The sequence below is a fragment of the Xenopus tropicalis genome, chromosome 4 (genome assembly GCF_000004195.4).
Source record: "Xenopus tropicalis strain Nigerian chromosome 4, UCB_Xtro_10.0, whole genome shotgun sequence".
NCBI classification, from domain to species: domain Eukaryota; kingdom Metazoa; phylum Chordata; class Amphibia; order Anura; family Pipidae; genus Xenopus; species Xenopus tropicalis.
In genome coordinates, this window is record NC_030680.2 from 141,469,958 (window position 1) to 141,497,174 (window position 27,217).

The 27,217-nt window shown below is 43.8% G+C and overlaps 2 protein-coding genes across 5 annotated transcripts in view; one reads left to right on the forward strand and one right to left on the reverse strand.

Annotated features, from left to right (window-relative positions):
* Positions 1-17,104, reverse strand: part of MGC147226 (uncharacterized protein mgc147226) — a 51,551-nt gene extending 34,447 nt beyond the window's left edge. The window contains exons 1-4 of one of the 2 annotated variants that reach the window (XM_012961363.3): positions 17,008-17,104; positions 13,912-14,095; positions 11,545-11,585; positions 9,507-9,730 (exon numbers count right to left, since the gene is read on the reverse strand). In XM_012961363.3, coding sequence (XP_012816817.1) covers positions 9,507-9,730; positions 11,545-11,585; positions 13,912-14,087 — 441 coding nt within the window. In that variant the 5' untranslated portion in view covers positions 14,088-14,095; positions 17,008-17,104. The remainder of the gene's footprint in view (positions 1-9,506; positions 9,731-11,544; positions 11,586-13,911; positions 14,096-17,007) is intronic. The other variant, NM_001079162.1, reaches the window with a different exon arrangement.
* A 48-nt stretch (positions 17,105-17,152) lies between these two features.
* On the forward strand, positions 17,153-26,769 carry LOC100492806 (2-epi-5-epi-valiolone synthase). Of its 3 annotated transcripts, none has more exons than XM_002940475.5 (6): positions 17,153-17,250; positions 20,545-21,136; positions 21,822-22,449; positions 23,078-23,311; positions 24,073-24,325; positions 25,259-26,769. In XM_002940475.5, the coding sequence occupies exons 2-6, from the start codon at positions 20,946-20,948 to the stop codon at positions 25,339-25,341; spliced, it is 1,389 nt and encodes a 462-aa protein (XP_002940521.1). In that variant the 5' UTR covers positions 17,153-17,250; positions 20,545-20,945; the 3' UTR covers positions 25,342-26,769. The 3 variants fall into 3 exon arrangements, with proteins under 3 accessions (XP_002940521.1, XP_004914210.1, XP_031757073.1); XM_004914153.4 differs by having other exon boundaries at positions 17,155-17,250; positions 20,906-21,136; positions 25,259-26,767; XM_031901213.1 differs by lacking the exon at positions 17,153-17,250 and adding an exon at positions 17,317-17,444 and having other exon boundaries at positions 25,259-26,767.
* The last annotated feature ends 448 nt before the right edge of the window (positions 26,770-27,217 follow it).

Here is a 27,217-nt window from a genome sequence, read left to right on the forward strand (position 1 = left end):
AGTACGGAGAGATGGTGCCTATAGTAGCAGTGGGGGGATAATAGCCTCTGGGAAGGGACTGGGGCTGTGGGATAGCAGGTATAGTAGGGAGAGATGGTGCCTATAGTAGCAGTGGGGGGATAATAGCCTCTGGGAAGGGACTGGGGCTGTGGGATAGCAGGTATAGTAGGGAGAGATAGTGCCTATAGTAGCAGTGGGGGGATAATAGCCTCTGGGAAGGGACTGTGGCTATGGGATAGCAGGTATAGTAGGGAGAGATGGTGCCTATAGTAGCAGTGGGGGGATAATAGCCTCTGGGAAGGGACTGGGGCTGTGGGATAGCAGGTATAGTAGGGAGAGATGGTGCCTATAGTAGCAGTGGGGGGATAATAGCCTCTGGGAAGGGACTGGGGCTATGGGATAGCAGGTATAGTAGGAGAGATGGTGCCTATAGTAGCAGTGGGGGGATAATAGCCTCTGGGAGGCACTGGGCTGGGGGATAGCAGGTATAGTAGGGAGAGATGGTGCTATAGTAGCAGTGGGGGGATAATAGCCTCTGGGAAGGGACTGGGGCTGTGGGATAGCAGGTATAGTAGGGAGAGATGGTGCCTATAGTAGCAGTGGGGGGATACTAGCCTCTGGGAAGGGACTGGGGCTGTGGGATAGCAGGTATAGTAGGGAGAGATGGTGCCTATAGTAGCAGTGGGGATAAAGGCCCTGGGAAGGGACTGTTGGCCTGTGGGATAGCAGGTATAGTAGGGAGAGATGGTGCCTATAGTAGCAGTGGGGGGATAATCAGCCTCTGGGAAGGGACCTGGGGGCTGTGGGAGTAGCAGGTATAGTAGGGAGAGAATGGTGCCTATATAGCAGTGGGGGGATAATAGCCTCTGGGAAGGGACTGTGGCTGTGGGATAGCAGGTATAGTAGGGAGAGGTGGTGCCTATAGTAGCAGTGGGGGGATAAATTAGCCTCTGGGAAGGGACGTGTGGCTGTGGGATAGCAGGTATAATAGGGAGAGATGGTGCCTATAGTAGCAGTGGGGGGATAATAGCCTCTGGGAAGGGACTGGGGCTGTGGGATAGCAGGTATAGTAGGGAGAGATGGTGCCTATAGTAGCAGTGGGGGGATAATAGCCTCTGGGAAGGGACTGGGGCTGTGGGATAGCAGGTATAGTAGGGAGAGATGGTGCCTATAGTAGCAGTGGGATAATAGCCTCTGGGAAGGGACTGTGGCTGTGGGATAGCAGGTATAGTAGGGAGAGATGGTGCCTATAGTAGCAGTGGGGGGATAATAGCCTCTGGGAAGGGACTGGGGCTGTGGGATAGCAGGTATAGTAGGGAGAGATGGTGCCTATAATAGCAGTGGGGGGATAATAGCCTCTGGGAAGGGACTGTGGCTGTGGGATAGCAGGTATAGTAGGGAGAGATGGTGCCTATAGTAGCAGTGGGGGGATAATAGCCTCTGGGAAGGGACTGTGGCTGTGGGATAGCAGGTATAGTAGGGAGAGATGGTGCCTATAGTAGCAGTGGGGGGATAATAGCCTCTGGGAAGGGACTGTGGCTGTGGGATAGCTGGTATAGTAGGGAGAGGTGGTGCCTATAGTAGCAGTGGGGGGATAATAGCCTCTGGGAAGGGACTGGGGCTGTGGGATAGCAGGTATAATAGGGAGAGATGGTGCCTATAGTAGCAGTGGGGGGATAATAGCCTCTGGGAACGGACTGGGGCTGTGGGATAGCTGGTATAGTAGGGAGAGATGGTGCCTATAGTAGCAGTGGGGGGATACTAGCCTCTGGGAAGGGACTGGGGCTGTGGGATAGCAGGTATAGTAGGGAGAGATGGTGCCTATAGTAGCAGTGGGATAATAGCCTCTGGGAAGGGACTGTGGCTGTGGGATAGCAGGTATAGTAGGGAGAGATGGTGCCTATAGTAGCAGTGGGGGGATAATAGCCTCTGGGAAGGGACTGGGGCTGTGGGATAGCAGGTATAGTAGGGAGAGATGGTGCCTATAGTAGCAGTGGGGGGATAATAGCCTCTGGGAAGGGACTGTGGCTGTGGGATAGAAGGTATAGTAGGGAGAGATGGTGCCTATAGTAGCAGTGGGGGGATAATAGCCTCTGGGAAGGGACTGGGGCTGTGGGATAGCAGGTATAGTAGGGAGAGATGGTGCCTATAGTAGCAGTGGGGGGATAATAGCCTCTGGGAAGGGACTGTGGCTGTGGGATAGCTGGTATAGTAGGGAGAGATGGTGCCTATAGTAGCAGTGGGGGGATAATAGCCTCTGGGAAGGGACTGTGGCTGTGGGATAGCAGGTATAGTAGGGAGAGATGGTGCCTATAGTAGCAGTGGGGGGATAATAGCCTCTGGGAAGGGGCTGTGGCTGTGGGATAGCAGGTATAGTAGGGAGAGATGGTGCCTATAGTAGCAGTGGGGGGATAATAGCCTCTGGGAAGGGACTGGGGCTGTGGGATAGCAGGTATAGTAGGGAGAGATGGTGCCTATAGTAGCAGTGGGGGGATAATAGCCTCTGGGAAGGGACTGGGGCTGTGGGATAGCAGGTATAGTAGGGAGAGATGGTGCCTATAGTAGCAGTGGGGGGATAATAGCCTCTGGGAAGGGACTGGGGCTGTGGGATAGCAGGTATAGTAGGGAGAGATGGTGCCTATAAGTAGCAGTAAATGCCCTTCCACGGTGGAAAGGCCAAGGTGTCGCTTCAGCTTTTTGAAGTCATGCAAAGTTTCCTCCTGCAGGCAACTGCCAACGCGATGCATAGTTCCTCCAGCGACTCCTCTTGTTGCCGGTGGAAGGGCATTTCGGAGCGGTAAGTTGCCCGGGGTAGCAGAGATCTATCGAGGGCAACTAACTTGCTCCATGGGACATTAGTCTAAATAGAAATTGGTTGATTACAGCCACGGTTCTTATTCCAAAAGCCCCTGTTCCATTTACCACTATATCCCATTGCCCAACATCAAGCCCAGCAGGGATTCTAAAGTAGCCTGTATCCAGGGCCTGACTGACAACAGCCACATATGTTCCAGTACCAAATCAAGTAAAGTAAAGTGAGTGTAATTGCTTCCCTGATACCCCGGGTTGGTGCTCCTGTTAAGAGAACACCACAAAAATTAGAAAACGAGATAGTGATTTGCATGGGCATGCCCTCTGTGTGCATTTATTTTCTCTTTGTGAATAAAAATTAGCAATTTGCGAAATCGTTTAGTGGATATTCTTCCGCCACTAAGTTGTGACGTAACTTGGACACAGAATGTTCACATACGTATTTGCAATTTGCGAATGTGCCATATTTAAAAAGCTTTCATGACTTTTGCACTGAGAATAAAATAGGGCAGTTATGTTTGCACATTAAATGCACCAGTCTTGTCCAGCTTTATAAATATAAACACTGGCAGGGCAAATATGTTCACTGTGCGAATAATTCTGCGTTGCCGCAAATTTTATAAATGACACCCACTGACTTTCCATGCAAACATCGTGGATGTGACCTATAAATACACAACTCTATCACTGGCCACACGATACTGATAAAATCATTCCGAACTACTTTTCATACTATTTTCAGTACATGTACGGTGGCCTGCAGGTCCCAACCAATCTCCACATACTATGGATATAAGATCTAATCTACTGATGCTCCATTCCTGCAGATACAGAAGTGAATAAGAGCTGCTAGAATGATGGGAACAAAGGGAAAGGGGCCATAGTGTGTATGGCACCTCATACGGTGTCTATCCATTTGGGCCTTGGGTGCTGTGCAGAATTGGGCCTCGTATAGAGAAGAAGTGGCATCATTTAAACCAGGTGACTCCAAAGGTTTTTGGCACCTTAGCAAAGCTGCATCCCTATAAATATCTATCATTATATCACATACAGGCAGAGAACTTTGCTGAAATCTGCTCGTCTTTGCACAAAAGCCAACTGAAAATCTCTACGTGACCCCATAACCGCCTGGAGCGTCTGCGCTACTCAAGGTGAGCAAAGCACAACTTTCTACCGCTTCCACGATGGAAATCAATGCTGTTTTATCATCTCCATAAATTAAGTTAAATCCATCTCATATAAATGCACTGAATCCGAGATAAATGTATTCTTTTCTGCTGCCTTTGACATCTTTTTATCACATTTCTGGCTAATTTTAAATCTTTTAAACCTTTAAGAAGTTGGCAAAAAAAGTGATATTTTCATTGTTGGCTATTTATCATTCATACACTCGAAATACATACAGCTGACTTCAACAGCCCCTGGATACTTAATACAATCAATGTAACTTCCCCTCAGTTCTAGTTATAGAAGGGTCCTAGAAAGTTCCTGTTTCTAGGTTACAGGGATACTGACATGATTTTTATTGGGTATTTTTATTTCTAAATTACACTGTTTACATAGCAAATAATTTACTCTGCATTTAAAATAATATTCTTGAACCAACAAATGTATTTTTAGCTGTAATATTGGTGTGTAGGCGCCATCTCAGTGCATTGTGCCTGAGTCTGAGCTTTCAGCCAGCACTACACATTAGAACTGCTTTCAGCTAACCTATTGTTTCTCCTACTCCCATGTAACTGGAGGAGTCCCAAGCCGGACTTGGATTTCTTACTATTGAGTGCTATTCTGATACCTACTGGGATCTGCTACCTTGCTCCCTTCCCATTGTTCTGCTGATCGGCTGCTGGGAGGGGGGGATATCACTCCAACTTGCAGCGCAGCAGTAAAGTGTGACTGAAGTTTATCAGAGCACAGGTCACATGGCTGTGGCACCCTGGGAAATTAAGAATATGGCTAGCCCCATGAGAAAAACAGATTACAATGCAGGATTCTGCTGGAGAAGCTCTATTAACTGATGTGTTTTGAAAAAAACATGTTTTCCCATGACAGTATCCCTTTAGACCAGTGCTGTCCAACTGGCGGCCCGCAACCCCCCTCTGTGTGGCCCCCCACCTGTCTGCCTGATTACTCTTGTGTAAGCTTTAAATGGTATCAGTACTGGGATTAACTGCCCTCCCTGCATGGTTCACACCTTAGATTCAGATTCATTTTTGTTTAAAAATGTAATCCCCTGTGTTGTCACACCTTTTAATCTCTGTATTGTTCACCCCCTGCAGTGTTCACACCTCAGGCTCAGATTGTAATCACCCACATTGTTCTCCTGTTCACACCTCATACAGACTTTAGGAGCACTAAAAACCCATAAATAATCCCTGCACACAACAAAAAGAACATATACTGAGGTGGTACTGCAATTAAAAAGTTTTTTAATATATAGTTATTGTGCAGACTGTAGGAGCAGTGCCAGAATTGTGTCACACACAGGCAGGGTAGGGCAGGCAGAGTATGGCACACACAGGCAGGATAGGGCAGGCAGAGTATGGTACACACTGGCAGCATAAGGCAGGCAGAGTATGGCACACACTGGCAGCATAAGGCAGGCAGAGTATGGCACACACAGGTCAAGTATGGCACAAACCAGCCCAAGTATGGCACACGCAGGCAGGGTAGGGAAGGCAGAGTATGGCACACACAGGCAGCATAGGGCAAGCAGAGTATGGCACACACAGGCAGGGTAGGAAATGCAGAGTATGGCACACACAGGCAGGGTAGGAAATGTAGAGTATGGCACACACAGGCAGGGTAGGGAAGGCAGAGTATGGCACACACAGGCAGGGTAGGGAAGGCAGAGTATGGCACACACAGGCAGGGTAGGGAAGGCAGAGTATGGCACACACAGGCAGGGTAGGGAAGGCAGAGTATGGCACACACAGGCAGGGTAGGGCAGGCAGAGAATGGAAGGTTTTTGCTGTACTACAACCATTAATATGGGTATGGTCATGTGATAACACGGGGGTGGTTTCAAGTGGGTGCAGTTTCAAAAAGGGGAGTGGTCAAAACTGGCTTCCATTATCGGCCCTCCACCACGTAGGTCAGAAAAATTCCGGCCCTCGGTACCACAGAAGTTGGACAGCACTGCTTTAGACTATGCCCCTGGCAATTCAAAATCTGGCCAGACGATGTCACTGTTCTAAAGTATATAAGCTGAGACCCACATGTGCTCTGGATCCTTTGCAAGAGAGATTCCACCTGAGCAAAGGGAATCAGATTGGAGCCTAGGTTTTGTAGGGCCTTGTTATTGTTATGATATACTCTAGCAGGCTTATTTATCAGTTTTCAAGTTTATGAATTCAAGTTTGTTTTTCTAAATCAAATTAACTTGCATATCAAATACTCACTTATTTATTAATAAGAAAAATTTGTTTTGAATAAAAAACATGAATACCTCCAATTTTTGGAGTTTACAAACTCGAGTTTGAAAACATGGCTTCTTGACTTCTATAGAAACTTGCAAGCTTTTAGAGTGCGAATTTTTACATTCGAGTTTTCAGGTTTTTTGCACTTAATAAATATCGTACATTTGCGTTTTTGAAATATAATTCGAATTAGAGTTTTTTTTAGTGCAAAAAAAAACTCAAAATCGTAAAAAAAAACTCGAAGGTTAATAAATCCCCCCTAGGTGTGACAGACAGGAATAGGGCTAGTTAGAATAGCAGTTTGAGGCTCCACTGAGGAGATTTAGTAAGGATTAGCATCCTAGGTGCACTACTGGATGGCAGGTAGCCCTTCCTGCTTTCCCAGAATCCCCTCAAAAGCAATGTAATTGAGCAGCCATGTTTGTACAGGAGGGGTAAACATGCTTCACTTGAACCTGCGATAGGTGCTCCAGCTCATTGGCTCTTTTTTTCGGCTCCCCCATGCCCAGTGTGGTGGCTCTGGCTGTAAAAGATACAGGAACCGGCGCCCATACAAAGAAAAGGAAGGGTTCATGGGTCAATAAACTACAAAAAGAGGCAATGAGTGTTCCCTCCTTGGTTACAGTAACTATTATAACATGCCACAAATATAGTTGTTGACCTTTCCATAATTTTATGCATCTCCCTAAATTTATATCGGATGCTTGGGGCTGGGAGTGGGGAATGGTAACTGGGTGGAATGATAACCATAGCAAGTCCCACCATGCTTCCCATAACAGCAGGCAGAGATAAAACCTCTCTCCCCTGGAATGAACCCTGTGTCCTACTGTACGGATATTGTTATTAGAGCCATATATCAGAGGCTTGCGCGACTGCTGACCTTTTGTGTCGTGTTAGTCTGCCAACCCAAAGGGTCAGTCTCTTTTGCCTTAGTCTCCAGCATTGGTTCCTCTCTCCCACCCTCCCTTACGGAGCGCTCCTGAGCGCAGCCTGTGTTCTCTGCTACAGCTACATCCCAAGGGAAGAGTGGGGAGAAATACAATTTCTGGTAATAAGAGCTCACAACAGTGAATACTCTCCACTTATCCCCATCATTTCCTGCTATTTTGGACTCTTTTCTGAATTAACCTTTCATATCAAAAAGGAGCAATTCTGCACACGAGGGACTTCGACACAATTTCATGCATAATTTATTCACCCAGTTTAACATTAAATTCAGAGTCCTTGACTTTGTCAAGGTGGTTTCTCTTGGCAGATTTCACAAGTAGCTATTCAGTGCAAGCAATTGTGCCGGGGCTGAAGCCTCTGTCTGCCTATGGATGGGGGGGAAATAATACAGTACGCTCGCTCAGTGTAAGAGGCAGAAAACAATCCTCCCATTTAAAGGGTAAATAATCAGTAGAATTTATATACCCTGTAGCCGGCGCAATAAGCAATTCAATTCACAAACCTAATTTAGATTGAATTACTGATGTTGGAAGAGGATGTGCACTGATCAAACCCTTTTTGTTGTGCATTTTACAGCAATTTTGTTTGTGTGTTGGAACCCAACTGGTACTTCATTGGCCTAACCAGTAAATCACAAACTAAGGCCGGTAGTGATGTGCAGGTTAAAAAAAAGTTAACCCACCCGCTGTGCTGCGTCAATTTATATACCCGTGTCTGACCCGCCCTGCCTCTGATGTCACCGAGGGGGTGGGGCAGGTGCAAGTCTATAGACACTGCCGAAGGTGGAAGAGGGGAACAATAAGGTTAAAGGCAAGGAGGCCAGCAGGAAGAGCTCAGCCCGCGACCCACAATGTTGCTGTGCATGTCAGTCCAACCCACGGGTTTCGGACAGGCCCACACATCAAGGCCGATGCTGGTATTACAAACTGACCAGCAATATACCTGATAGTAATTTTGTAATTCTCCAAGATTCTACATGGACCTGCCCTCAGTGAAGCCAGTTCCCAACCCTGTGATGCTGTTATGTCACTTGGTCACCTACTTAATCTGACTGTTTGGGCAAGTGCCATTTAATATGATCAGGACCAGTATTGTTCAGTTTTTTAAGATCTGAGACACAAAGGTGAATTACTGGTGGCTGGAGGTTCTGTTGGGTGGGAGGTGGAGGGCATCCATAGTTGGGGTGGTGGGGCCTTGAGGTGGTAGCCCCAGTCACTCCAGTTCGACACTGACCTAAAGAGCATCTCATTTGGGCTCATTCAGAGTGTCCAAAATGGACAATGATTCACTTGTTTGGTAACCTTGTCAAACAAGTAAATCAGCTTCAGAACCAGCTGCAGAGGTTAAAGGGATTCTGTCACGGGAAAACATGTTTTTACAAAATGCATCAGCTAATTACTGAATCCTGCACTGAAATCTCAAAAGAGCATTTTTATATAAATTTTTTTATATTTAATTTTGAAATTTGATGTGGGGATAGACATATTCTTAGTTTCCCAGGAACCCTTAGTCATGTGACTTGTGCTCTAATAAACTTCAGTCACACTTTACTGCTGCGCTGCAAGTTGGAGTGATATCCCCCCCCCCCTCCCAGCAGCCAATCAGCAGAACAATGGGAAAGGAGTAAAATAGCAGCTCCCAGTAGGTATCAGAATAGCACTCAATAGTAAGAAATCCAAGTCCGGCTTGGGACTCCCTCAAGTAACATGGGAGTAGGAGAAACAAAAGGTTAGCTGAAAGCAGTTCTAATGTGTAGCGCTGACTCCTTCTGAAAGCTCAGACTCAGGCACACTTTACTGCTGCGCTGCAAGTTTGAGTGATACTCCCACCCCCCCCCACCCAGCAGCCGATCAGCAGAACAATGGGAAGGGAGCAAGATAGCAGCTCCCAGTAGGTATCAGAATAGCACTCAATAGTAAGAAATCCAAGTCGGGCTTGGGACTCCTCCAGTTACATGGGAGTAGGAGAAACAATAGGTTAGCCTAAAGCAGATCTAATGTGTAGCGCTGGCTGAAAGCTCAGACTCAGGCACAATGCACGCACCAATATTACAGATAAAAATACATTTGTTGGTCCAATAATAACATGTTAAATGGCGGAGTGAATTATTTGCAAGGGGAGCAAGTGTAATTTAGTAATAAAAACTACACCATAAAAAGGCCAGTAGGAGCAATAGAACAGTCACAGAGCTAAACATCTCCCAGCCAATCAGATTCTGTTTGAGGTTTTTAATGCAATACCTTAGATTTTATAATATTAACAAACAGGTTACGTGTCGTACAATGGTGGGCAGATAAGCACTGGCTTTGAATGAAAGGTGTAATTTACCTTCAAAATATCACAGGTCGCTCCAACCTTTCTTTGTATCTTCTCGGCCTGGGGAGAATGGTCTTGGGATTCCTGTGGCGAGGGTTCGGCTAAGCACAGAACTACCCTTCCATCCTTGGGTAAAACATGTGCCATGGCAAGGGCGATGGAAGTGGAGCAGATGCCTAGCGCAAGGATGTTTTTGGTTCTAGTCAGATGTGCGAGCATCTTGTAAGCATTGATTCCTAGAGGCAGGAGAGTAAATAAAGTGAGCTCAGATGGGTTCAGAACTACAGTAGAAAGTTTAGGGTGTTTTGCCACCCTTGCAGCATCCAATAGGTGGAAAAATGCTGCCAATTAGGCAATTATCATTGGTATGTTCCCAAGATATAACTGCCTGGACCACAAGGTAACTGGCAAGGTCCAGACAATTACCATAAAATTCAATAAAGGGGTAATTCCCATTGTTTTACCCCTACCCCAGCTGAAAGTTGAATGTGTGGCAAAACACAGGCGATCTCCATTGCCATTAAACTGGTTATCAAAGTAAAATGCACCATAAATATGTATTGTTCTTTATGTTATCGCATAGACTAAAGGGCAATAGACACCAGCATAAATGTAAACCAAGAAAAGAACACATTAGTAGCATCTGTTTGTGTTTTGTCTATTATCTGAATTTAACATAAATAATTTTTTTAAAAAAACAGCTCGTGTATACAGTCTTTTGTAGGACCCCCAGACATGGATATGAACGATCAATTCTCTTTAAAGGATAAGTAAACCTTTACTATAAATGAATGTTAAATTGATAAGAGTGCTATCGTAAGCACTTTTGCAATTTACATTGGTTATTTTTTTTATTTTTTATTTCCAAGATATTAAGGGTACTATTAGTATGAATAAATGATGTCCCATCAGCGCCACCTGCTGGTCAGTTTCTGACATGATGTTGCTGAGGATTTTTTCAGGAGAAAGAAAGACGGCTGATCTGATGTTCTTCTGGTAAGGAAAGATCTTCCTAGGATTTATTTAATGGATGGAATATTTTTTAATAGCTAAACCCTATAAATAAAAGGAGAACAAAACCCAAAAAACTAAAGGAGATGATCTTGGATCTCATTAGGCCACCTTTTGAGTGTCAGTGGCACTGCACATGCTCAGTGCGCTCTAGGTTGCTGAGTTTAGGGATTATCACAAATCATCAAACAGAAAAGTGAGGTTTGCCCATTATAGACACTGATGCTACAGGTCTGATTAGTTAATTTTAATGCAGAATTCACTGATTTCTGAGCTGCCCAGTATGTAATGTAAATCTGAATTCATTACTAATCAGTCTTGTATTGTGACATTTTATATCCTATATATACAGTATACTGTGAGTGGATCCCTAAGCTCAGGTAAGTGACAGCAGCCCAGAGTATGTGCAGGGAACCTGCAGAAAAGAAGATGGGGGGCTACTGGGGGCATCTTTGGGGGCACAGATCTTCCCTGCTAATGGGCTGTGGGGGCCTTGGGCTGGTACGGAAGCCCAAAACAGTTAACTTTAAACAGTTCATGGGAATTTACACCCAAACCAATAATCTTCAAGATGAAAGTGTTAACTTTCTATGCAGGTATGGGACCTGTTATCTAGAATGCTAGGGACCTGAGGTTTTCTGATAAGGATCTTTCTGTAATTCGGATCTCCAAACTTTAAGTCTACTAAAATGTTAATTGAACATTAAATAAACCCAATAGGGTTGTTTTGTATACAATAAGGATTAATTATATCTAGGATCAAGTGCAAGGCACTGTTTTATTATTCCAGAGAAAACAGGAATCATTTTTAAAATAGTGAATTATTTGATTAAAATGAAGTCTATGGAAGATGGCTTCCTGTAATTGGGAGCTTTCTGGATAACAGATCCCATGCCTGTACACATTTTTTCAGTGGTTTACAGTTTTGTGTAAATGTAACTGCTACTGAAAGATGATTGTGATCCAGGGTTCTACTAGAAAGGGGTATAAAGCTGACTTTGTCCAAAACAAACAAACATATAGAGATGTATACACATACCTGTACATTGGCCACTCTGGGCAGCTTGCTTTGAGGTATTTCTAAAAAAAAACAATAATGAAGTACATTAACACTGAGTTCTGCAGTGAATTCTTTATTTCCTTTGACACGTGAAGTATGTTCTCCTTAAACACTAGATGTCCCTTAACTCCACATAATAAATCCAGAAGAAAATCATAATGGGTCTGATTTAGTTCTACTCTCCCTCCCCGTTTTCCCCTGTTATAGAGCTACAGATATTACGGAGCCACCCCCATGAGGTTTTTATCCCCACAATGCTACAGTGCCGCCATTATCTGAGCCAATTTATCTCTTTTAATAGCTGTAGCTGAGAGGGTCTGAATCGCTGAAGGATCCCATGTTTGATTTGTGGTTATATGACTGGATTGAGGCAATCTGGCCACTCAGGCTGCTATCCTAATATAATCTGGATGTTCTGCCATTCCAAATACCTGAAAATGTTGACCACTCCCACTCTATAGCCACACCCCAAGCATTTCCTGTCACTCTAGCCCCCAAGCATTATCTGTCACTCTGGGTCCCCCAAGCAGTTCATAACAAACTGTGGTACCCAAACATTTTCAGTCACTCAGTGTTTCACAAGCATTTCCTGTCACTCTGGGTCCCCCAAGCATTTCTTGTCACTCTGGGTCCCCCAAGCATTTCCTGTCACTCTGGGTCCCCCAAGCATATCCTGTCACTCTGGGTCCCCCAAGCATTTCCTGTCACTCTGGGTCCCCCAAGCATTTCTTGTCACTCTGGGTCCCCCAAGCATTTCCTGTCACTCTGGGTCCCCCAAGCATTTCCGGTCACTCTGGATCCCCCAAGCATTTCCGGTCACTCTGGATCCCCCAAGCATTTCCGGTCACTCTGGATCCCCCAAGCATTTCCGGTCACTCTGGGTCCCCCAAGCATTTCCGGTCACTCTGGATCCCCCAAGCATTTCCGGTCACTCTGGATCCCCCAAGCATTTCCGGTCACTCTGGATCCCCCAAGCATTTCCGGTCACTCTGGGTCCCCCAAGCATTTCCGGTCACTCTGGGTCCCCCAAGCATTTCCGGTCACTCTGGATCCCCCAAGCATTTCCGGTCACTCTGGATCCCCCAAGCATTTCCGGTCACTCTGGGTCCCCCAAGCATTTCCGGTCACTCTGGATCCCCCAAGCATTTCCGGTCACTCTGGATCCCCCAAGCATTTCCGGTCACTCTGGGTCCCCCAAGCATTTCCTGTCACTCTGGGTCCCCCAAGCATTTCCTGTCACTCTGGGTCCCCCAAGCATTTCCGGTCACTCTGGGTCCCCCAAGCATTTCCGGTCACTCTGGGTCCCCCAAGCATTTCCTGTCACTCTGGGTCCCCCAAGCATTTCCTGTCACTCTGGGTCCCCCAAGCATTTCCGGTCACTCTGGGTCCCCCAAGCATTTCCGGTCACTCTGGGTCCCCCAAGCATTTCCGGTCACTCTGGGTCCCCCAAGCATTTCCAGTCACTCTGGGTCCCCCAAGCATTTCCTGTCACTCTGGGTCCCCCAAGCATTTCCGGTCACTCTGGGTCCCCCAAGCATTTCCGGTCACTCTGGGTCCCCCAAGCATTTCCTGTCACTCTGGGTCCCCCAAGCATTTACGGTCACTCTGGGTCCCCCAAGCATTTACGGTCACTCTGGTTCCCCCAAGCATTTACGGTCACTCTGGGTCCCCCAAGCATTTCCGGTCACTCTGGGTCCCCCAAGCATTTCCGGTCACTCTGGGTCCCCCAAGCATTTCCTGTCACTCTGGGTCCCCCAAGCAATTCATAACAAACTGTGGCACCCAAAATTTTTCTGTCACTCAGTGTTTCACAAGCATTTCCTGTCACTCTGGGTCCCCCAAGCATATCCTGTCACTCTGGGTCCCCCAAGCATATCCTGTCACTCTGGGTCCCCCAAGTATTGCTTGTCACTCTGGGTCCCCCAAGCATTTCCTGTCACTCCCTGAGTCCCCCAAGCATTTCCTGTCACTCCCTGAGTCCCCCAAGCAGTTCATAACAATCTCTCTTCACCTCTTGTATCGGTTATTGGTTGCTTTATATGTTACTCTGTATGTCCAATGTATGAAACCCACTTATTGTACAGCGCTGCGGCATATGTGGCACTTTATAAATAAATGTTAATAATAATCTCAGGCCCCCAAGCATTTTATGACAGAAAAAGTGACAGCCCTGCCCCAATCCCTGCCCATACATTAACAGCAGTACTGTAAATCATGGCGCTGCCGGGGTGCAAGACTATTACAAACTCTCAGAGGGGGTCAGCAGGAGAGCAGGACATTTAGAGAGCAATTTAGTACTGCAAAATTGGCAGTGAAAAGCAGGGCATTTGGAAGAAACAAGATTACCCGCAGACTGCACCGGCACAGTCTTTCTTTGCGAGTCCTGAAGAAGCCCTCAGTTTGGCTACAATATTCGATGCAGTTTCCAGACAAGTTCTTAGTTCTTGAGGAAATTCATCCCCGCTGCTGCTGCTGCTACACAGATCTGTGATTTTTTCAAGATACTCAGCAAGAAGATCCATTTTAGTACCTAAAATTCAAACATTTTAGCCAGTCAGTACCAGTTGCAAAAAAAAAAAAAATTGGTGCAGACTTGCAAGAAAATTCCCCCCACCATGGAAACACCAGATTTCGCTTCTAATCCTAACAGCTAAAAATGTGCTCATTGCTTCACTGCTAGCCCCGTGCACCCCATATACAGGCCGTTAAGTTGCTAAAACAATTTGGAGGAGCCGAGTCGGCAACTTTTATGGCCAGCTCTGCCCAGACTGTATGGCCAGCTTTATACATCAATCGGGGCAAATGCCAGGAATGCAGAAGGCCCAGTGGGGTAAATGCACAATTTCAACAATGACATTTTTTATTCTATATTTTTGATACATACTCTACCTTAAAATGATTTTTGGTAATCCATAGCCAAACAAGCGAAGGCCCACCGGCTGACCCCCAGCCCTAAGATACAACTTCCATCATCACCCTACAACCAAAAGCAGTGACTACTGGACTTGCAGTTGACACTGGCCAATGAAAGAGTTGTACCCACCTGAGTTTAGGTTGATTTATGCAACAATTGAATCAGATTAGTCAGTTTAAAACAGCAGACTCTGCAACATTCCTTATGCCACTTTTGGGATTTTGTCCCCCCCCCCCACTTTGAAGCTTAGTGCCATGTAATATTTCAGGTTTGCTTTGGTGTTAAATGTCAAGTCCCCTAGGATTAGCGTTTGACTGACAGTCACACCCGTACTTAATTAACACATAAGAGGATTTCTTCCAGGTCTCAAGACCAATACAATTTGTATTTATATCACAGGCCTTATACTTGAGGGTAAAGATGATTTCCCACATGGTCCACTATATCCCCCTTGTGGGAGGGGCATATTGGCAGTACAATGTATCCCTAAGAGCTATGGCGCATAGGGCATATTCTCTGCCAATGTTTTTCAGCCATTTTGGGGCTGAGCATTACTAAGGTTACCAACTTTACTGAAAAAAAAACCCTGCATCCTATAGTTTTATCTTTCTTATCCTCCTATTTATAACATTGGCTTCAGTCATGATTTTTACCAGCTAGCCCAGTAAAATAACCACCAGGTGGCAACCCAATACGTCCATTAAAAGAGCTCAAACTGGGAACCAATCTGCACGTGGAATATCTAAATGACTGGCATTCACGGAGGATGATGGGAGATGTAGTTTGCAACATGGCCAAGTTTTAGTATGTTATAGAATGGCCAATTCTAAGCAACTTTTCAATTAGTCTTTATTATTTATTTTAACAGTTTTTAAATTTTTTGCCTTCTTCTGACTCGTTACAATTTTCAAATTAGGGTCATAGACCCAGCCACCAAAAAAACTATGCATTTTACTATTCAAACCCTCTCCTATTTATATACCAGTCTCTCATTCAGACCACTCCCTGGTTGCTAAGGTAATTTGCAACCAGGTAACTGCTGAAATTCCAAACTTGCTGAGCAAAAAAAATGAACTAATTAAACAGACACAAATAATAAAATATGAAGACCAATTGCAAAAACATTACTCTACATCATAAAGGTGAACAACCTCTTTAAAGTTATTACAAATGTAATTGTTGTTGAAAGCAGCATTTGTTGAACTCCTGGTTGTTACTTTTTAAACAATGTGGCAAAGGTCAGTCTCCTCCAGCAAGACAGGTCTGTCAGGCTGCTGCCTTGCGTTACATACTTCTAATAGCAATTATATATACAAATAAGTCAAAAACCATTAGAAATGTGTAATGAATGTATACTGCAGTTGCTGAAGTTGCTTAGAATCTTGTTTTCTTTTATGAGGCAAATAATTATGTTCTGGGTTGATTTGTCCTTTAAGATATATAGAATTCTCCCTCAGTCTTTTTTAAAACTAAACTCAAAGACTCCCTTTTGGAGCACTCGCCCAGCACCTGATCTGGGAACTAGCACTTATATTGTAATGTCACCCACTGTGACCTACAGCACTTATATTTGCCTATTTGTGTCTGTAAGTTACCCTCCCATATAGATTGTAAGCTCTACGGGGCAGGGACCTCCATCCTCTTGTGTCTTTGACTCTTAAAGGAACAGTAACACCAAAAAATGAAACAGCGTTAAAGTAATAAAAATATAATGCACTGTTGGCCTGTACTGGTAAAACTGGTGTGTTTGCTACAGTAACACTACTATAATTTATATAATAAGCTGCTGTGTAGCCACGGGGGCAGCCATTCAAGCTGGAAAAAAGGAGAAAAGGCACAGGTTACATAGCAGATAACAGATAAGTTCTGTAGGATACAATAGTGTTTTATCTGTTGTCTGCTATGTGCCTTTTCTCCTTTGAATGGCTGCCTCCATGGCTACATAGCAGCTTATTTATATAAATTACTGTAGACTTTCTGAAGTAAACACACAACTTTTACCAGTGCAGAGCAGCAGCACATTATAATTTAGTTACTTTTATACACTTATACACTCATTGCAACTGTATTTTGTATTTATTTATTTATTTGTATTTATTGTTATACTGTGTATTTATCTTTTATTATCTTAATAACCCCCTGTTTGTATTAATGTATCTACTGTACAGAGTTGTGTATATAAGTAGCACTTTATAAATAAATATATACATACATACATGCTCCATTGTGGCTTTATATGCAATAGCAGACAGCTGTGGTGCAACTACAACTTTCAAGCTTATACACATAATAGTATTACAGATATTGATTACTTCAGCTTTGGGAGAGGCATATTCTTTGCTTCTGTAACTCCCTGCAATGCTCTAGTATAACCCAGAAGTTTGAGCTGCTTCATCACTTCATTGGCAAAGGGTGGGGCCACAAAAGTGGAGTTAAGGCAATTAATACTTATTTATATATTTGTATCCATGATTAATACTATAAACTGCCCGAAACCCTTGTTACAAAAGAGTTATCCCCTAACATACCAGTGCTGTGTAGCTACCGCCGCCACCGCCGCTGCGCTATATATAAACTGCAACGTGTCGCACCTGCGACAGCTTCACCCTGATTCCCCCACGTGACTCGGAGAGCTTTAAATGCAGCACACGTGAGCCGGACTTCAGCAGTTGCCCCCCTGGGGGCAGGTAGGGTTGGCTTCTGCCCCGGACCAATGGCCAGCCCAGGTTCCCTGCGTTAGGAGTGTCTGGAAAGCTGGCGTGTTTCTATTTGTGAGTGAATGAATCTTATGTTTTCCTTATTTTATGTAACATTGATGGTTACACAAGCCGGGGGGGCCCTGCCCTAATATGTAGGCGGTACTCAGGGCTCCTTCTGTCCCCCCTTCCAGCTGCTGCGGGCCCCTAACGTGTCTCATTTAATTTCCACTACCACTTGGAAAGTTTCAATGCCCTAAAGGGAGAAGGTAAAACCTATATATGTAACATACTGGTTTCATAAGACTGCTTGTTCCCCTCCCCTGCCATGTGTTTCCATAATTAACTTCTCCTTGTGTAATGGCAAGCCCTATTTCTATTTAATACTTTTTCTTTGTTACTTTTTTTTCTGGCATTTACAGGTATAGGATCAGTTATCCGGAAAGCCTGTCTCCTATAGACTCCATTTTAAACAAATAATTCAGATTTTTCTCTGTAATAATAAAACAGTACCTGTACTTGATCCCAACTAAGATATAATTACCCCTTATTGGGGGCAGAACAGTCCTATTGGGTTTATTTAATGGTTAAATGATTCCCTTTTTCTCTGTAATAATAAAACAGTACCTGTACTTGATCCCAACTAAGATATAATTACCCCTTATTGGGGCAGAACAGCCCTATTGGGTTTATTTAATGGTTAAATGATTCCCTTTTCTCTGTAATAATAAAACAGTACCTGTACTTGATCCCAACTAAGATATAATTACCCCTTATTGGGGGCAGAACAGCCCTATTGGCAGGCCCAGATTTGTGGAGAGGCCACAAAGGCCCGGGCCTAGGGCGGCAGAAACCTGGGGGCGGCATGCCGCCGCACCAAAATCTGACATTTTTTGTTCATTTGGGGTACTGCGCACGCGCACAAGCACCCCCTCCCCCCCCCCCCCATTACACTCAGTGGGGGGGGAGGGGCGTGACAGGGGGTGGCCTCGGGGCGCCGCGTTTTGAAATCCGGCCCTGCCTATTGGGTTTATTGGTTAAATGATTCCCTTTTCTCTGTAATAATAAAACAGTACCTGTACTTGATCCCAACTAAGATATAATTACCCCTTATTGGGGGCAGAACAGCCCTATTGGGTTTATTTAATGGTTAAATGATTCCCTTTTCTCTGTAATAATAAAACAGTATCTGTACTTGATCCCAACTAAGATATAATTACCCCTTATTGGGGGCAGAACAGCCCTATTGGGTTTATTTAATGGTTAAATGATTCCCTCTTCTCTGTAATAATAAAACAGTACCTGTACTTGATCCCAACTAAGATATAATTAATCCTTATTGGATGTAAAACAATCCTATTGTGTTTAATGTTTTAAGTTTTTAGTAGACTTAAGGTAGGAAGATCCAAATTACGGAAAGACCCCTTATCTGGAAAATCCCAGGTTCCAAGCATTCTGGATAACTGGTCCCATACCTGTACTGTATGTTAGGGATGTACCGAACCCACCCAGCAGGATTCGGCCGAATCCCGAACCGAATCTGAATCCTAATTCGCATATTCTGATTAGGACCGGAAAGGGTTAAAACTCGCCGCACACTGCATTTTTTTTCACTGCCCATTTAACCCTTTCGGAATTCTAATTGGCTTATGCTAATTAGGATTCGGTTCGTCCAGGACCGCAGATCTGGCCAAAACCGAATCCTTAAACCGCCGGGATTCGGCCGAATCCTGAACTGAATCCAGTATTCAGTGCTTCCCTAATTTATGTATAACCATATCATTTCCTATATACTGTCAGTTGGCTTAAAGGGGTTGTTTACCCTTTAAAATTAACTTTTGGGGCCAGATTCATTCAAGTGTGCATCCGAGTCGTGAAATCAGATCGTTTCTGATGTTTGGGGAAAAGTCACAAATTCTGTTCGTTTGAATACGAAGACCTCGTAATTTTTGTATTGAGACAATAGTTTGAGAATGGCGATCCGATAGTCGCGAAGTTTTCGTATCCAAACGATCGTAAACGGCGGGAAAACCTTTCTGACTTTGAACCTTTAGTGCATGATTTTGGAAGTCTCCCATAGGGCTCAATGGCACTCTGCAGCTCCAACCCGGCCCAAGGAAAGTCTCCCATAGGGCTCAATGGCACTCTGCAGCTCCAACCCGGCCCAAGGAAAGTCTCCCATAGGGCTCAATGGCACTCTGCAGCTCCAACCCGGCCCAAGGAAAGTCTCCCATAGGGCTCAATGGCACTCTGCAGCTCCAACCCGGCCCAAGGAAAGTCTCCCATAGGGCTCAATGGCACTCTGCAGCTCCAACCCGGCCCAAGGAAAGTCTCCCATAGGGCTCAATGGCACTCTGCAGCTCCAACCCGGCCCAAGGAAAGTCTCCCATAGGGCTCAATGGCACTCTGCAGCTCCAACCTGGCCCAAGGAAAGTCTCCCATAGGGCTCAATGGCACTCTGCAGCTCCAACCCGGCCCAAGGAAAGTCTCCCATAGGGCTCAATGGCACTCTGCAGCTCCAACCCGGCCCAAGGAAAGTCACCATACCAAAGCTTGAATGTATCCAAAATTTTCGTACTCGTTGCAACAAATGATTTTGTTGTGCAGAGTACGAAAAATTTGCGTAAATTAACAAAAATATTGCAGAAAATATACAAAAGTTGTAAACTTTAGAAAAAACATGATTTTTTTTGTATTTGGACCTGTCGTACTTTAATGAATGTGCCTCTTGGTGTGATGTAGGAAGTGATTCTGGGACAACTTACAATTGGTCTTCATTTTAATTTGTGGTTTTTAAATTTTATAGCTTAATGCAGGCCTGGATTTGTGACATGGGTGGGGTGCACAAATGGGGCAAAATCCAGCATTGGCTTCATGTTCAGCTCTTGTTTGAACACTTATATGGTTGCTATGGGTCTAAATTACCCTAGAAACCAGGCAATGGGTTTGCATGAGAAACTGCACTATGAATAGAGGGCCTGAATAAAAAGTAACGTTATTACAAGAATAAAAAAAACTAATGGCTTATTGGCTACTGGGGTCAGTGACCCCCTATTTGAAAGATGAAAAGAGTCAGAAGGCAAATAATTCAGACTATACAAAATTATTTTAAAAATGAAGACCAATTGAAAAGATGCTAAGAATTTTTCGTTCTATACCATACTGAGGTAACGTTAAAGGTAAACTACCCCTTTAAATGTGTTTGTAATTTGCTACTGTATTTTGTTTGTTTATATTCTATGCACTGCTGGCACTGACTCTTGAAACATCATAGAACACACCTTGTGTGTGTGTAAGTGTGCAAACCATTAAATCCCTCTTTGCCCATTATATATGCAAATTTACACTATTTTCTTTCTCTCATTAAAGCACTTAGAAAGAAAAGTGAATCTGTGTACAAATGCTGGCCGGATTGTATGGGATTTCATAACCTATAGAGCTGAAGTCTGACTTATACAACTAGAAGATGTAAAAAGTTGTGGACTTTTTTTTTTTTTTTTTTCCTGATGTAATTTATACAACCTGTCAGTGAACTGTACATAGGCTCTTCCTCCAAGCCCCAGCCCACTCCCTCTTGCCTTATACAATACCAGTTTTATAAACTGTAACGTGCCTTAACCTGCTCAGGGAACTGCCCTTGAGGGCTACTGATTGGCTACTCACTGGCCCACAGTTGTATAAATACATCTCAGGGGCCGGCAAGTTTTAATCACCTTTCAAACCCTATAAGGAGCACCCTTGGAAGGCAACAAACTACTTTTACTGCAAAGATGCCAGCTGGAGAAATCTACCCAGTGGCCCCTGTTCAGGAGACCTCCAAAAAGGAGTTGCCCAGCATTCACGGCAAGCAAAGAGAATACAAACTGATCCAGGTGAAGAACACTTGGTGTCGGGTGGAGAGTGGGCACGAATTTCCCTGCACTTGGGAAGAAGACCAGATTGTGGTTTCTCAAGCCAAAATGTAAGTTTGTTTGGGGGGTGGGGGGCTTTATCTTTGTTTTTCAGTGTATGGTAATTTTCCTATTGTATTGGCATGTGTTTGCATCATATATAGTAACTCATGATGTGTGCATGACCAGTAAATGTTACCTGCCGGTGGGTTGCTATGGGCTGCTAGGCATGGTAAAAATTTTAATTTACTACGTTGCTCCCTATATGTACAAATCCTGGTATTGCTGACTCTCTGCAAGTAAATGGCAGCTCTTGTGTGTCTGTTTTGTGGAAGGCACCAACTGTATAAGAGCAAGGACTGGGAACAGAATACTTTTCTGTGCCCAGTTATTTATAAAGTAGTACTAGAGGGCCCATGGGCTGTCAACTGTTGTTAAACTAAGACTCTCCGTATCTTCTGACAGCCCTTCAGTTGTTAGCAGCCTACTGGCAGTTGAGCTCCAACAGGTGAAGAATCATAGCTTGGACAACACTGATAGTGTTACTGTAGTTCTTCAGCTCTAATATATCTCATATCCTCCTATATTCAAATGTGTTTCTTTGGGCTCCACTATTGGGGCCAAGACAGTATCCCTAGTTATCCATCTAAAGAAGGCTCTACTCTAATCACATCTGTTCTTTGCATAATCAATTACTCCATTATGCATTTCTTTATTACATATCATTAATACTGTTAAATATTTGTTTCTTTACAGTGGGGAAAAGATCTGCAGTTCTGGTATCTGCTGGACAGTACAGGCCCCCATCATTTTCCGCTACAAAGTGGTAGAAAGCCAGGACCTCCTTGACCCATGCAATCCTACCCTTCTCTATGGCCATGTGTCCGATGCAGAAGAGCTGGAGGCCTACCAGAAGAAGCCACAAAAGCGTTTAATAGTAATAGACACGACCGTCGATAAATTGTACGGCGCCAGAGTCCGAAAGTACCTTGAGGCCAACAATGTCAATTATAAAATTCTCCCTTTCGTAACCACTGAAGAAACCAAATCCATGGACCTGGTGATGAACATACTACAGGAAGTCCACAAGTTTTCCCTCGATAGACGTACTGAGCCGATCATTGCTATCGGAGGTGGCGTTTGTTTGGACATTGTAGGCCTAGCCGCTTCCCTTTACAGGCGTCGCACCCCTTACATTCGAGTTCCTACAACCCTCCTCTCCTACGTCGATGCCAGCGTTGGGGCCAAGAATGGCGTCAATTTCTGCAACTGCAAAAATAAGCTGGGAAGCTACACTCCTCCGGCCGCCACCTTCCTGGACAGGTCCTTTATCCAAACGATTCCGCGCCGACAGATCTCTAATGGCCTTGGTGAAATCCTCAAGGTACTTCTCAATACATGTCTGTGCGTTCTTCATTGTCAAATGACTGTAGATTTAGGGTTTCCCATCATTGTCATCTATAAAATATTTCAAATATGTGCAGCAAATTCTACTGCTGTTTATAGTACAGTATATACATCAGTCTCACACTGTGGCTACCATTAACTATACCTTGTCCAAACCACAAATGTGACAAATTCCAGTTTTTTTTCTTTACTGTTTATAGTAAACATATTTGTTTCATGCATAACACAAAGGTGATGTAGCCCTATATACAACTTTGCACAGAAGAAAAATGTCACACTTGGCAACTTTCCAGTATACATAAATTACACGTTTTCAGTAAGATTTATAATTGATCGTCAACAATCTAGTTCCCACAATGTCTTGCTTTGTGATTATTTGCAAATCTTACATTACTGAATATGCAAGGCATTGTGGGAACTGGGGAGCTGACTAGGGGAACGGTTTCAGTGGCACAAGTAGTCAGAACTAGCAGTGCAGATAGCCTAGAACATATATTGCTTTTAATAGTGATTATATTTAAATCATTCATTATGCTAAGAAATATATTATGCATTAAAACCTTATAAAAAAAAAAGTTTGTTTAAATCTGTTATTTTATTTCCAGATGGCATTAATGAAGCATAAGGGTTTGTTTGAACTCCTAGAGCTCCATGGGAAACACCTGCTAGATACAAAATTTCAATCTAGGCTAGGTGTTACAAGTCGTGGGGACCCCGCCCTAAAGACCACCAGACTCGCCATTGAAACAATGTTGGAGGAGCTGGCCCCCAATCTCTGGGAGGATGATCTGGACCGTCTAGTGGACTATGGTCATGTGATCAGCCCAGAGCTGGAGATGGTAAATGTCTTTAGTATTTTGCGGGTGCTTGATTTCAGTCTGCAAAAAGTTCCACAATTGAGTTCCAACTCTTATTTAGGGTTTAGTGTTACTAAATCACCTTCTGCGGAGAAAAGCACAGGTCCTGAGCCTTTTGAAACAAGATTTCTATGAGCTCATTTCAAGGAAAGCAGTACATAGTATTTACTATACACAGTCATTAATAACCTGTTTGATGTTTCTGAATGTGGTTGGGAAGGCACATTCCTCTGGCATCAAGAACTGTCATTCTGTTTCTTGATAAACCAGTGTTTGTATCTGACCTTATTTCCTTCTGAGTGATTGTCTGTCAGTTATAGTTATAGATTACATGGCTTTTGTGAATTTCATATTGATATTAATCCTATGGTTTGATGGAAATATTGCTTCTAATAAACACTGCAGAATGTCATCTTATCTTTTCATACCACATTATACTGTAATAAAATATGTACTACTTTCTTGCATAAAGAAAAGGAGTGGAGACAGCTGCTCTGTTTTCTTGATTTCTGTAAAGCAGTCCTACTACTGTGGGCAAAGACAGAAGGCCTTATTTACATCATATGGGCATAACTTGAACCTAAATAAGCCCTAAAGTTGTATTACACCTTCTTACATTGGAGTTTGCACCTATGGCCCCTTTAGAGGTGCAGCTTTTTGTACTCCCAGAATGGAGCACAAATGAAACAAATCATGGGATAGGTACAATATATTCAACTTGTTCCTATTTTGCCAATTTCCAGAAAGTCTTACCTGCCCTAATGCACGGCGAAGCAGTGAACATAGACATGGCGTTCATGACACACGTATCCTATGTGCGAGGGCTGATTACATTGGAGGAGAAGGATCGTACCATTCAGTGTATGAGAGGTCTGGAGCTGCCAGTTTGGCATGCAGACTGCGCAGTGTCACTCATTAAGAAAGCCCTAGCTGAAAGATTCAAGCACAGCGGAGGAAAGATGCGACTCCCTCTACCTACAGGACTGGGAACTGCAGGTACTGCAATTTACTAAATGGGCAGGGGGAAGATCAACTATTCTTCTTAACCTCATTCTAAATATGGTTGGTAGTTAGGCCTGGACTGGGGTACAAAATAGGCCCTGGCATTTGAAGTACACAGACCCAAACAGCCACCCCCCCCCCCACCTGCCCAATAAATAGTGTCTATGGCAGGGTTAGGGAACCTATGGCTCGTGAGCCAGATGTGGCTCTTTTGATGGCTGCATCTGGCTCGCTGCCAAATCTTTAATAAAAAAAAAAAAAAAAAAAAAAAAATGGGGGCGTGGCCTGCGCTCAGTAGATAGACTTGTTCTAAGCCTTAGAACACGTCTTCTATCTGCTGAGAGCAGGCCACGCCCTCCTACGCATTGCATCCGGCATCCTCGGGACCCACCCTACCTTGCCCCTGTGCTCGGCGGATAGAAGACGTGTTCTAAGCCTTAGAACACGTCTTCTATCCGCCGAGCGCAGACCACACCCTCCTCTGCATCGCATCCACATCCGGCATCCTTGGGACCCACCCTACCTTGCCCCACAGCATCTGCAGCCAAACATATTGTATGGCTCTCACGGAATTGCATTTTAAAATATGTGGTGTTTATGGCTCTCGGCCAAAAAGGTTCCCGACCCCTGGTCTCTGGCAACTTTCAGCAACTCCTCTGGCTGTAAGATTGCCAGTCCAGGTCTGTTAGTAATGCATGGTAGGAGAAAATGTTCCTGTAAAACCTATTCTTATAACCTTTTTAATTGTCCAGACCTTGCCTATACAACCCTCAATCCATATGGACCTTTATCCTTTAAATAAAATTCGGCTTAACCCTCATTAGGGATCTTTTGGTGTAGCTATGGTATTTTAGGACAAATTTCTTTGCCTGGATTTTAAATATTTTGTCCCTTTTTTTTTTTTTTTTTTTTTTTTTTTTTTGCCAGAAATCTTCAACGATGTGAGTCAGGGTACTATAGAAGCAGCGTATAAGATGTGGGAAGAGGACTGTAGAAACAGTACTTCATAAGCATTGGCAGAACAGGAGCCCCTGAGAACTCTGCGTGGGATGTTCCTACCTATAGTCCCCCATATGTTCGTGGTTTAGTCCACAGTTTACATTGCCTGAATCTGAGCATGTTCCTACACTCAAAACCCGCAGTGCTGGCATCGTAGGCTGCTGGGGAACCATGTCTCATTAAGCACTTTAAGGACCATTATTGGGACGTTTCAGAACTCGTGTGACAAATGAGTGTAAGCTTTAAAGCGCAAAGGAGCTAGTTTTGAGCTTTTCTACAATTAGATGGTAAGATGCTTGGAGGGAAACGTATCATAATTTGGGGCACTTTTGTATAAATCCATAAGGATGCTAGAAACGGTAGCTTTATAATTGTACTAAGCACAATTCATAAGGACCTCTGCATGGATAATGTTACTCTAAAACTGGGCTGCTATCTGGATGAAACCCTGCTTTACTTCTGTATGTGAGAGCATAGATATTATTGCAAGTAGTGATCTTGCCCAAATCCACTGATAGCGAGTGTGTTCAACACAGCGAATGAACGTAATACACAAGAGGCGTGGAAATCCTGTATATTATATCCTCTTACATGGTGCTTAGTGATATCATAAGGGATGTTGTCTGTTTGGTGCTTAGTGATGTCATTTGTCACATGACACTCTTAAACTTGTATATTATAATAATGTACCCCCTTCTTGATATATGTTCTAGCAGTCGCCTCAGAGTTCCATGACCTGCAACCTTCAGCCTTATGCTTTTATATGGTCATGGAGCTCCTTGGTGACTTAATATCCCTATAGTTTACAATAAGGGGGTACATTGTTTACTATGTGTATATAAAACCCTTTATTTGTATGCTTATAGAGACTAGGAAAGAATAATGAATTTTGTACACTAAATATTCCTTCCATATGTGTTTTGAAATTGCACATAAGTGGGAGCTGCCATGTTGCTTGAATAGGCCAGTTCATATGCTGCAACCCCAGCCAAAATACATAGAAAGTTCTATACTCAGTTGGCTTTACCTCAAACTTTAAAGTTTTAAAGGGAATACATCCCCATTTTTAAAAGGTACACATCTTCCGTTTGATGTCATCTATTACATTAATCTGGCAATGCATTCATTCATTCATTCATAGCTTTTATCAAACTGCCAAGTATATGGGGAATATTTTAAACTGTACCCTATGGGTATAATGAGAACCCAGTGTGTATTTTCATTGCAGATACTTACTTAATGCATGATGTGTAACATTTTGAACAAAAAAGGATTTAGGGCTGGATATCCTTTATGAAGATCGCAGTTAGAAATATGAACTACTTATAACAAACTTGGTTTATACATTATAACGAAGAATGTGCTAAAGGATGATGGTGTTATTTGTAATAAGCAGATCATATAGAAATATTTGTAATAAATTAAATGAGCAAATCATATTAAAGACTCGTCATCCTTATGATTCTTGCTGGGTGTGGGTGGAGTTTGGGGTGTGGGTGGAGTTTGGCTTCTCATACAGAAATTAAAGATGACACACACAGTATTGGATATTTCACCCTTTGATAGACACAAACTATATTCCCATAATCTCCCAGATGTCAGTGGTGAAACTATAGAGGAAGCTGACCCCACAGTTGCTGGGGGCCCGGACCGCAGGGCCTGTTTCTTATATAGCTGCTCCAGGTGGGCAAGTTTATATGTGCCCGCTGCTTAATATGAAGGGCACGCATAACATTAGCCGACAGTCCTGTTATATTGATCGGCTAACACCCAAGCACATTATTGCATTATTTGTCCCAAGGATGGCCCACCCAAGGCTAATGTCACACGTAGTGTATTCTTGGCAAACTGAAGAACGCTTGCCGAGAATTACGGATGCACCGAACC

Bases quoted from the DNA above. Each gene is read 5' to 3' on its own strand.
- LOC100492806 (XM_002940475.5), top strand. From the start codon at position 20,946: ATGCCAGCTGGAGAAATCTACCCAGTGGCCCCTGTTCAGGAGACCTCC. The intron at 21,137-21,821 runs GTAAGTTTGTTT...GTTTCTTTACAG, and splicing joins GTGGTTTCTCAAGCCAAAAT to TGGGGAAAAGATCTGCAGTT. The intron at 23,312-24,072 runs GTAAATGTCTTT...GCCAATTTCCAG, and splicing joins TCAGCCCAGAGCTGGAGATG to AAAGTCTTACCTGCCCTAAT.